Below are 11,190 nucleotides of genomic sequence, written 5' to 3'. Positions count from 1 at the left end.
GCTGAAATATGTAGTCAATATTTACTCTCAAGTATATTTGTCTTTTAGCTTTAGATAAGCAATAAGCTACAGCCATATCCGTGTTATAAACCAAAGTACTTTGCATGCAGCACATGTAGACCTGACCTTCATGCTCACTTTCATTCAGGTGTGTCAGACACAGACAACGTTGTGGCTGTTGCAGTGCAGTACTACCCTTGGGCCACTTGATACTGGCTGATATTCTGGAAAGTCCCGTAGGGATTTTGCAGCCCAGGATGGACCTCTTGCTGTGGCATGCTTTATTAACTCTATTCCAGTGACAACTTTTCTGTAGCCATGTTAGATGGAACATGATAAGACAGACTTTCAGATTGCAGAGCAAATGCTAGATATTTTACAAAATGGAAATACTCTAGAGCTCACAACCTTGTATGGGAACCTCTTCTTTAATTTCTAGTCCTATAGTAAGGTGCCTGAGTAAATAAATAATGGTATTTAGCCAAAGGATTATCAGTAACTTTTGATGCTTTCTTTGATTTTTATTTTCTTCAGATAAAGAAAGAAACAATTGACCTACTGGAGATGAGTATTATAAAGCTGTGCAGAGAGGGGTCTGTGAAGCTGGGACTCTTTTAATGGTTTTACCAACAAGGAAGTAATTTGCAGCTGCATTTTACTCTTATCCTGTCTGCAACTGGCAAGTGATTCACAGGTGGTGGAATCAAGAATTTCGACTTTTTGGAGGTCTGTCAATACAGAAGGAATGCACATTGCAGCTTTTTCTGAGTTTCCTTTTCTTCTAATAATACAACAGAAGTTTTGTTTGTAGTTTTGTTACCATTTTTATTGTGGGCAGTAATGTGATACTGAAATTAGAGTTACATTGCATTCACCTGCTAGATTTACTACTGCATGTCATTTTAGGACTTTGAAGATGAGCAAACTTGGGTGTGAAAATCTTTGTACAACTGAATTCTTTGTTACCTCCCTCTGCTGTCCCAAAGGAGACATTTAGCTCTCTCACAAGAGTGGTAATCTAGTTCTTGCCTTCAAGAGTCTTTGAAAATGTTCTATGAAATTCAGTAATTTGTCAAAAAGGTATTCACCTATTTGTTCTAAAGCTGGCCAAATGCTATTTTTTGCTATTACATGATAAATTATCTGTATATTGAGACTTTATTTTGGTTAAATTGTTGAAGTGTGCAAAATTTTTCTTCTGTTTGTCCATTTAAATTAAAAGGAGATGATCTCTGGGTGATTCTTTTGTCATTGTGGGTAGTAGGGAATGGATAGATTTTTTTCAGAGGACAAGATGAATAGAGGCAAGCAAATCATCAACATCTTGAAAAGGCGTTGATCCAATCAGACGTTCTGAGAACAAGTTGCCCTTTTGTGACAAAGAACACGTAACCTTTTTGCAACCTTAAATTGCATCTGAATCAATAGCAATGAATGTAGTAAGTTAAGAAAATTGATTTGGTCTTCCCAAGCAATGTTTTCTGTCCAGTGCTGTCCCAGCACCTGCAGTCCTCCCCAGTGGCATCCAGTGCAATTGGAGCAGAGCTCCTTTCGTTGTACACCATGCCTGTTAGCTGGGCAGCTATGGAAATGAAGGAAGAAGAAATAATGCATCTGAGATTACACAAAAATTCCAGTATAGCTGGCAATATCCCTGCAAATGAGTAAGAATAACAAATCTTACTGAATTGTGGGGCAGTAAAAAGCATATATTTCAGCTTTTCCAGGAAGCATGAGCTGGACACCCTGACCAAAGTACACAATCATTTGATTGGTATAAGCTGATCATGGGGATGCAGGCACAAATGTAGAAAATGAGGAAGAGAGAGATCTAGTTAATAAGTAATTCCTGGCCATAATGCAGGTTTGAACAAACAAGTACAGTCTCACAACATTAAGGACAGTATCTCAGTTTAACCACTCTCCAGCACAAGTATATTACTCCTTCCACTTACCAAGAACAAAATGAAAAACAAGACAAGTTTTCTTCCACAAGAAGGAGATGCACGTCCTTCCAGATGTCCGGATAACAGTGCATTCAAACAACAGAAGCTACCAGCTTGGAAGCCCCAGTTTACCATTGCAACTGTGCTCTCCAGCTTCTTTTTCACAGGCGCGTTCTGCCTTTCTGTGGGAGTCTGCCTCATACTGTCTGCAAACAATGTCAGAGAAATACAGGTTTGTTTCGGGGTGGTGTTCTGAGATATTCTACGAAAAAGAAACTGGGCTACGTTTGGAGGGAAAAGGCTTTGAATTTTTGCTTCTGGATAAAGATGTTAGCAATGGCTTCATGCCTTGGACAATGTGTCTAGCAGCCAGTATTCTGGTGAAAATCCTCAGAGATAGTTGGTCACCGATAAAAGCCAAGCACTGGGTGGTTAACTGGGTGGTAATACCTGAAATATGGGTGGTAATTACTGCCACTGGCTGGTAATATCTGGAATGTTGTCATTATTTCCTGGGGTTTTGAAGGGAAATAAACCAATCCCTTTGATAGTGTTTCATACTGGAAGAACATACATGTTTGCTGGGGCAAAATCTTAAAATGCAGGGAGCCCTGATGTTTAAATGCCTCCTGGAGACAAGGTTGGTTAGATGTGTGGTGATGTTAACAGACTCCTGGTTAGAGCCAGTGCTCAGCACTACGTCTAGGCTGTTCAAGAGGCATGGGCCATAATGCGTGTGGGGGGTTGTCAAGCATTACTTAGTGAGCCAGAGCAAGCTGCAAAAGTGTTCTTCACTCGGCAGTCCTTTGCCAAGGAGCAGATGTGTTCTGCTCCTTCAGCAGACTGTTCTGCAACAGTCATCAAAAGGCTCTAAAACAGCTTTAAAGTAGGGTGGAAATTTGTGGATGTTCATTGAGACCAAGTGGTGGTTCTCTGCCTCTGTCGAATTTTAAAAATGTTTTTGGAAGTCCAGAGTCACTTAGAACTGTTCTGAGAAGTCTTGCAGCTAAAATACTAACCCTCTCCTGTGTGCATGTCCTTTATTACAATATCTTTGTTTGTTCACTTCTCTGACAGATTGATTATTCAGACAAATGCTCAGATTGTTCAAAACTCCGTGAAAATTCCTCTAATTGGAATAAGGAATGCCACTGTTCTGTTAATTTCTCATTAAAGGAAGAAATATTGGTAAGTGGATGCTAGAAACCAACTTGAGTTGCTTAGTATTTCCTGTTACTTCTGTCCCTGTATGATAAAATACAGTAATTCTGCTCTGTAGAGCTCCTGACTAAATTTTCAGTGTACTTTTTAAAAACATGAAATATTCAAAATTATACACTTTTGCCTTTGCTATTCATTTTGGTACATGATAAAAATAATTCTGTTAATTTCTCATTAAAGGAAGAAATATTGGTAAGTGGATGCTAGAAACCAACTTGAGTTGCTTAGTATTTCCTGTTACTTCTGTCCCTGTATGATAAAATACAGTAATTCTGCTCTGTAGAGCTCCTGACTAAATTTTCAATGTACTTTTTAAAAACATGAAATATTAAAAATTATACACTTTGCCTTTGCTATTCATTTTGGTACATGCTAAAAATAATCAAGATCAGGCTACCTCTGTCCTTGGTTGAGAGATGTTTCAAGGAGAAGATGGGGATGGAGCAAATGGTGTTTAACTGTGGAGGTGACTTCTCCAGGCTACCTCTGTCCTTGGTTGAGAGATGTTCCAAGGAGAAGATGGGGATGGAGGAAATGGTGTTTAATTATGGAGGTGACTTCTTGCTGTACCTCTCTCTTTAAGTCATTAGCAAACCCTTGCCCGTGGCCTGGGGTTAGTTGTTACTGCACTGCTAAGCTGTCACATGAGAAGGAAATCTGAAGCTCTGACCACTTGTCATAAGTAAACCCCTCTAGTCTTTTCTACAAGGGTTATGCTGTTAATCCCCAAAGTCTTTGAAATAATCAAGTCTAGCAATGTCATTCTGCAGTTTCAGTTCAGAACAGTATCCTTCATTTCCTGTCCTAAACTACTGGGTTGTGTTGCTGAGACTACTAAAATGGTTCTTGTTCAGCCAAAGAGATCTTATGCTTGGTACTGCATAAATGATCCCTTAAAATTACAGTGCAATTTAAATTATAAAGTCACTTTAGGGTTCTTCAGTATTTAAGAGGCTGTTAAAATACTCTGTAATTCTTCAGATTACAGTGACGTTTGAGATGAGAAATTTATTTAACTGAATAATGTTTTTTTAATAGTTTAATAATCCTTTTTTTTCCTTATATTTGCCTGCTTAGCATTCTCCTTTTAATTACAGGACTAAACTTTCCAAAGTGTTCCAGTAATTTGTGAGAGGCAGCCTTATTTTTCAAAAAAGCTGAAGGAATTAAGAACTAATGGGTACTTTTTGAAGGCTTTTTGTGCACCTTCTTTTTATGGAAAATGAGTGTCTGTCTCCACAAAATTATTCATAGTCATTGCAGGTTCATGGCCAGCCATGCCATGTTGAGTAAAATAATAATCAGGCATTTTTATTTTAGGTTTCATTTGTTGATTTAAAGTATGTTTAATTTTGTGCCAAAATACTAAAACTTTAAGTTGCAGTAAAGACTAGATTCTAGCCAATGTCTGCTGAAGTAATTGCTTAGAGTGTAGTTACCAGTGCTTAAATATGAATCGAGTACTCTCTTCCCCTCTCTTTTTTAGAAAATAATAGGATTTCTCTTTGTCTACATGAACTCACCTTATTGAAGGGATTTATCCTTGAATTCTAGGGTGATGTTTTTATGTATTATGGCCTGCAAAACTTCTATCAAAACCACCGTCGATATGTGATATCAAGAAGTGACTCACAATTGTTGGGTCGAAATGTAAACGTAAGTTCTCTTCTTTATATTATGGGATCGTCAGTATTTCCATCAGGTAGATCTTTGACCATATGGAGACCTAACTAGGCGCAACTGTAAGTGTGTTAAGATGGCTCTAGGGAATAAGAAGGTACAGATTTTCAGTGTTTTATCTCTGCTTTTATGATTGTTAGGGCCATTATGTCTAATAGGTTAATAAGAGAGGAAGATTGAGGGGATAAATAAAAGATGTCAGTCCAGTATTGCAGCTCTCAAACCTGCACCTTGTAGGGATGATGATTAAAAATACATTGTCTTTTTCAAATAAATGTACACAAAGTTTTTCCTTCTAGTGTTTTCAGTCATCTTAGCCAGAAATGTTTTAAGCTGTGCTTTTATTATAGGGTTAGGGAATTAAGTTACTCTTAAGTCTTTCATTTTGCCATCTGGCTTTGGAAGTGGACAAGGAGCAGGAAGAGGCTTATGGTGAAATAGGTGATCATGTAACTTTCTGAAGTATGCAACTTAGAGGTCTAAAGAGGAGGCTAGACAACATTACCTGCACCAGGCCTGCATAAGGAAATTGAAGAATGCAATCATTGCATTCAGTTTTTTACTTACAGATCTAAAATGTGGGGGTTTTGGCTTAAAAGTAGCAGTTCTTAATATATACACAGTCCACACACTGTCCTCTACATGGAATGATTGTGCCATAATAATACTATAAAATGTTGCTTGTAACTCTCAAGACATGTTCCCCATACATCTGCTTCTCCAGGTGTCCACTCAGCTTGTTTGCATCCAGGTGCAACCATTTGTGGCTTTTGGGCCAAGCAGACCCACAGCTTATTAGAGTTTTTTGAAAATGTTTCTGTGTTCAAACCTGAAGATTTATAGTTTCTCATTAACTGGTATGAGAGAGGTGATAAATTTGAGACGGGCTTTTGTTTTTCATGCTGTGCCTTCATTCATCAAGATTTTCCCACACAGAACTGCAGTTACGTGGCTAACTGCATCTGCTGTTCTCCACCACTGAAACAGTCCAGGTCAAAATTAAAAAGAAGGAAAAATAAGATGTTCTAGGGTAAGGCAAGGCTTCACTGGAACATTTTAAATTGTAGCTCTGTTACAATAGCAGGTCCCCAAATGAGTTTTTGTAGCATAGAGTTTGCAAGTTCACAGCAGAATTTGGTGAAGACCTTAAGTTTACTTACTGTGATATGGAAGCTGTTCCTCAACTACAAACCCGTTTATTTGGGTTTGTCTCTAATGTGACAAAAAGGTACTTACTGGAGACTTAATTATTCAGTGGCTTTTCAGAAGAAGGAATGGGAGGAAAACATTAACACCAGCAAACCAAAACACAACACCCAGCTTCTGTGCCTGATTGTTCTGTGACCTTGAATGCAGATTCAGAAGAGCTACTGCGTGCCTTTCACCACCTACCGAAATGGGACGCCCATGGCTCCGTGCGGTGCTATTGCCAACAGCATGTTCAATGGTAAGTAGGTACCTTCCACATCTGCCTCACTAATTTCCACTTGAAACTATTCTGTTACCCCAATCCAGCTGAGTCCTGATATTGCAAGTTCTCTGTCTTTCTCCCACAAAAGGTTTTGTTTGGCAGTGCTACTGTGATGAATATGGGGCTCTGCTTCCTACTGTTTAGTAACTGGCTACTCATTTTGAAACTAAGGAAGATTTTTCATTTGCTAATACCCTCTTCAGTGTGAATATACAACAGGACTGAGGAATTGAGTCCCTGGTGAAATAAGGAACGATGATACAAAAGATTCCTTGCTAAAAACACATTCTTGTACAGTGATGGGAGAGCCCACATTCTGCCTTCCCACAGTGGTGTGCTTAGAAGGAGGTGCTATGTTCTTCACATTGGTTTGGACCTTTGGATCTATATAGTTGCATTTTGTTCTTTGAATGCTGGAAGCACACATAGTCTTACTCAGTTTGATCCCAGGTTTAATTTTGTTTATAGTGACCTAGTGGGCGTAATCTGCCTGTGAGTACATTTAGGCTGAAACCTAGAGGGCTCTTAGCCATGAACACTGGCAGATTTCAGAGTGGATTCCTCGGAAGGAAAGGAGACAAAAAACGTCTACTTTTCTCACGTAACCCATCCTTTTTGTCCACACACACCCGCTCCGTTTTTTTTACCTGTTCCACGCAGCAGTGTTTGGCAATGCAGCAGTTGTTTTCAAGCAGCTGAGCCACCCATACCAGAGGACTTGTGAAGGGCAGCTGCATTCAGTAACTTCTAGATCCATTTGATTTTCATCTGCCTGCGCACCCACCTGCTCCTCTGGAAGTCTGATTTACTGGGCTGGGCTCAGACCTAGGCCAGCAGAGCTACCTGCATGCAGCCCACACTTCTGGAGCCCTGTCTGCGGGACAGAATGCTCCTGCAGAGAACTAGGGATAGTAAGATTTTAAAATGCTGAGGGTAAACCTCCTGTGTCTGCCTTGGCATCAGTCTTTAGTGCACAGTGTGATGAAATGTTCCAGCTGCTGGTGATATGGGGGAAGTGGGTGATGTCTGAATCCCCCCTCTGGTAACTCCTTTCTGTGCCTCTGCTGTGAAAGAGGGTGCTTCCCATTCACTTTTGACAGTCTAGCTGGTTGTCTCATTGCTCTCTAGTCTTGTTTTTGTGGAATGAGGCAGATGGCTGAGTTCCTGCCATGGGGTACGTTTTTAACCCAAGCTGCCAGGTAAGGGAGCAGGCAGACAAGCAGTTAAGCAGGCAGAGCTCAGAGAATAGCAACTCCTGTTAACAAACCAGTGACAAACAGTTGGGGATGTAGTGGGGCACAGAATGATCACTTACTCAGGAGAGTGTGTCTGAGCCTTAAGGAGCTGTGTGAACACAGGTTTTGTAGCAGGATTAAAAAAAGTGTGTTTTCATTGATGCTCATGCAGTTGAGTTGTGTTTTTCAAGTTGCCTAAAAAGCAGTCCCTCCCCATCTGTATCATCTAACTATCCCTGCCCATTGTCTCACTGGCTGCCTAGGTGTTTACATAGATGTTGATGAGACCTATAAGGTTTTTGCTTTATGTTAAACTAATCTAAGTAGGAAAATATAATGGATAAAAACAAGTGATTTTTGCCCAACAAAACAGGATGGCACGATTAAACACAATTTTAACTAAATGTTTTTGATTCAAGGAAGTGCTCATGTCCAAGTTGGGACAAGGTCTAATTAGCATAGAACTAAAGCAAAATTTTCTCAGAAGGATCATGGATTCCCTTGGTTGTGCGGTCACCTCTCTCCTGTTTCCTGAAAACACGTTCTATATAGCAAAGCAATGGGTTTAGGATAACTGTCAAAGAAATGCAAGGGAAAGCTGATTAGGAAACTAACTTCTGTAAGTAGCTAGAGAGCTCCAAAAGTGATGTGCAAAAAAGTTAATCACAGAGGAGTTGATGGACATGAGATACTTGCACATATTTCTACACAGGAGTTCAATAGGATTATCGGTAGGAGTATGTTCAGTCTTTAAAACTTCAGAAGTTCTAAGGTTCTGGAACCTTAATTCTGCTTGTGGACAGTACAGTGCTCTGTACACAGTCATGATGAAAACTTTTCCAGGATTTTTTTTTGTTTTCTCTTTACGTGAAAGATGCTTCAATGTGACAGTTTTTTGTTGGTCGAGCTGGCAATTAGAACGACTATCTTTTACTCAAACGTATTGCTTCTTGTATTCCCTGCAGATACTATTGATCTTTTTTACAATCTTAAATCATCTGTTATTCAAGTACCACTGCTGAAGAGTGGAAACAGTTGGTGGACAGATAAAAATGTGAAATTTCACAATCCGAAATCATACAATCTCTCTTCTGCATTTGCAGGTAAGAATAATAGTTCCACTGGTATTCCTTATTTTTCAAAGACTTCCTTACCTCGTCCGCCATATGTGAGGGTCTCCCACTCTGAGACAAATTGCCTTTGTGAGAAATACCTCTCCCAAAAACACCTGTTGGAGAAACAGCTTTAGAGGGTAACTGAGAGCAGAAGCCAACATATCTCTCTTTTTTTTTTTCTTTTTTTTTTTTTCCATCACTGACCATAGAAATTGGGAGAAAGTGGTTTCGGAAGACTGAAGTTAGCCCACGTCAACACCATTCTGTATAGTTTCTTGTAATGCTTAATCTATCCAAAGAAAGCAAGGATGCAGTCACTGTCTTTTTTCCTATGGAAAACGTCTGTAAAGGACAATTGCATGTCATGTCTTTCCTTCTTCATGCCTTTGCAGATCCTTAGGCAGTTGTGAGATGAGTGAGGCTGCCATTGTCACTAGTTCTTTCAAATAGCTGTTTCCTTGTTATGGCTGATCTGTACTGACGTGGGACTAAAAGCTCCCTGTGCTGGATGCAATATGCAAGAGTTAATTATCTAAGTAGTTTTCATATGACAGATTCTAAATATCATAGGCTGTGCCGTTAGGCTGCAAAAAGGTGCTGTTCTGGTTGTACAGGGATAAATTAATGTATAAAAAGAAGGCAAGCTCCTCAATATAGGGAGCATGTTGCTTGCTGAAGAGGCAAGAATCCAGAATAAACAGTATTTTCATTTGTACAATTCACTTGTTTTTTCCTGTGCTTGATGTTTCTAATGTGTAGCAACCCCTGGGTACTGTTAAACTGTTCATTCGTGTTGAGGTGAGTGGAGATGCTTGGGTGAAAAGTGTTATCTAGCATATATAATTTTTCAATACTGAACAGTCTCTTGTGTCCCTTTCATATCTCATATTCTGTGTTGCTTGTAAGTAGGCCAAGAAGTTAGTCACCAACCACTGTTTTTACTAACATTATGTCTTTCCTGGTTTCTCTCTTTTTTTTTTATCAGGGACAGCAAGACCTCCTTACTGGCAGAAACCAGTATATCTGTTAGATGAGGAAGATGAAAGGAACAACGGTTATGTAAATGACGACTTCATTATCTGGATGCGAGTGTCAGCCTTTGCTACGTTCAGAAATCTTTACCGTCGTGTCAGACGGATAAGGCAGTTTGCGGATGGCCTCCCAGCAGGGAATTACACTTTTCATATTTCCTATAGTATCCTTCCATGTTATCCAAGACTGTTAGATAGTTACAATGAGATGGAAGTGGATGGGATTTGTATAGCAAAATGGCAAAACACCCCAAGCTATACTATCATGAAAAGACCTAGTGTTGAGGGTGATGTGACAGTACAAGTGGATTTTCTTTAGCCCATGCAGATGGAGTTAAGACACATTACTCAAATGGCAGCACATGACTTTGGATTTGACTTCTGAGGGGGCTACTTTGGCTGGAGACAGCACATGGGAGCTTTACACAAAGGGTAGAACTGAAGAGTGGGAACCTGAAGAGATGGTTGAAGATGTTGTTTTAGCTGAAATATTTAATAGTGGCCTAATCAGATGTGTAGACACCCTTACTGGGGTGCACAAAGTGCCAGAGGTATCCATGCCCTTGAGAGCTGTGTGGGATGCCTGTGTCAGCAGAGGCCTGTGGCAGATTTGGACCATGTGCTGACGGGAACTTTTGTGCTGGTGAAAATGCACTGTCACGCTGAACCATGTTGACTAGAGTACTTGTTTTATCAGCAGGAGTTATGTCAAGATGACTATAAATTTCTCTTCTCTCTCAGCTGGTAGAGCTAGGATTTTAAATGTTGTAGCACAGTTCTATTCTGAAAGCTTCCACATGAAAAGATGAAAGGTAAAATCAATATACCATTCTGGGTAGGCAACATACTAGGTAGAGATGAGCACTTCCTCTCAGGAAGAATATGTGGAGTATGGTCCTGGTAAGCTGTACAAAAGGCTCATTTTCAACTGAGTTTTCATAGCATAGTAATGCAGTAGCAGTTACATAAATTATGAATCTAAAATTTATAATGTTAAAAAAAAAGTATTTTACATGTTCACACAAAGACTGTATCTAAAATAACTGGATTTCTTTGCACCAGCTGCTGCTGGGTTTTTGGACTCAGAAGAGTGAAGACATCACAGATCAGTTAAAGGAATTTTTGCAGCAAATGTGGTTCTGCAGACTCTTTATGCCTTGGAAAGGTTTTTGAGCACTTACCGCTAATTTTTTTCCTCCTGGAAATAATGTAAACTTTGTTAGTGAAACCTTAACATCCTCCTATCAGATTTCCCCGTTACCAAATTCAAGGGGAGGAAGCATGTGATTCTTTCAACCGTGGTATGGAGCGGAGGAAGTAACCCATTCCTGGGAATTGCCTACGTGGTTTCTGGCACAGCAGCAACGCTGACAGGTTTTGTCATAACTGCCATCCACTTGAAACTCAGAAAAAAGAAAACATACTTTCAGAAGTAATGAGGTTCCCTGGCTTTCCCTGGAACAAAGGCAAAGGTATGCTGTGAACAAAGAA

At 39.7% G+C, this 11,190-nt stretch overlaps 2 protein-coding genes across 2 annotated transcripts in view; both read left to right on the top strand.

Annotated features, from left to right (window-relative positions):
• CMSS1 (cms1 ribosomal small subunit homolog (yeast)) overlaps positions 1 to 809 on the top strand; it is a 33,078-nt gene extending 32,269 nt beyond the window's left edge. Inside the window, exon 10 of the mRNA XM_010283241.1 lies at positions 535 to 809. Within this exon, the coding sequence (XP_010281543.1) occupies positions 535 to 618 (84 nt within the window). The 3' untranslated portion in view covers positions 619 to 809. The remainder of the gene's footprint in view (positions 1 to 534) is intronic.
• Positions 810 to 1,965: 1,156 nt separating this feature from the next.
• LOC104617809 (cell cycle control protein 50C-like) lies at positions 1,966 to 11,189 on the top strand. Its single transcript, XM_010283231.1, has 7 exons — positions 1,966 to 2,178; positions 3,024 to 3,134; positions 4,722 to 4,823; positions 6,204 to 6,294; positions 8,519 to 8,656; positions 9,654 to 9,863; positions 10,948 to 11,189. The coding sequence occupies exons 1-7, from the start codon at positions 1,966 to 1,968 to the stop codon at positions 11,133 to 11,135; spliced, it is 1,053 nt and encodes a 350-aa protein (XP_010281533.1). The 3' UTR covers positions 11,136 to 11,189.
• The last annotated feature ends 1 nt before the right edge of the window (position 11,190 follows it).

Source organism: Phaethon lepturus, unplaced genomic scaffold, assembly GCF_000687285.1.
Source record: "Phaethon lepturus isolate BGI_N335 unplaced genomic scaffold, ASM68728v1 scaffold12480, whole genome shotgun sequence".
NCBI classification, from domain to species: Eukaryota; Metazoa; Chordata; class Aves; order Phaethontiformes; family Phaethontidae; genus Phaethon; species Phaethon lepturus.
Note: the sequence above shows the minus strand (reverse complement) of the source record. Positions and strands in the feature narration are given on the sequence as shown.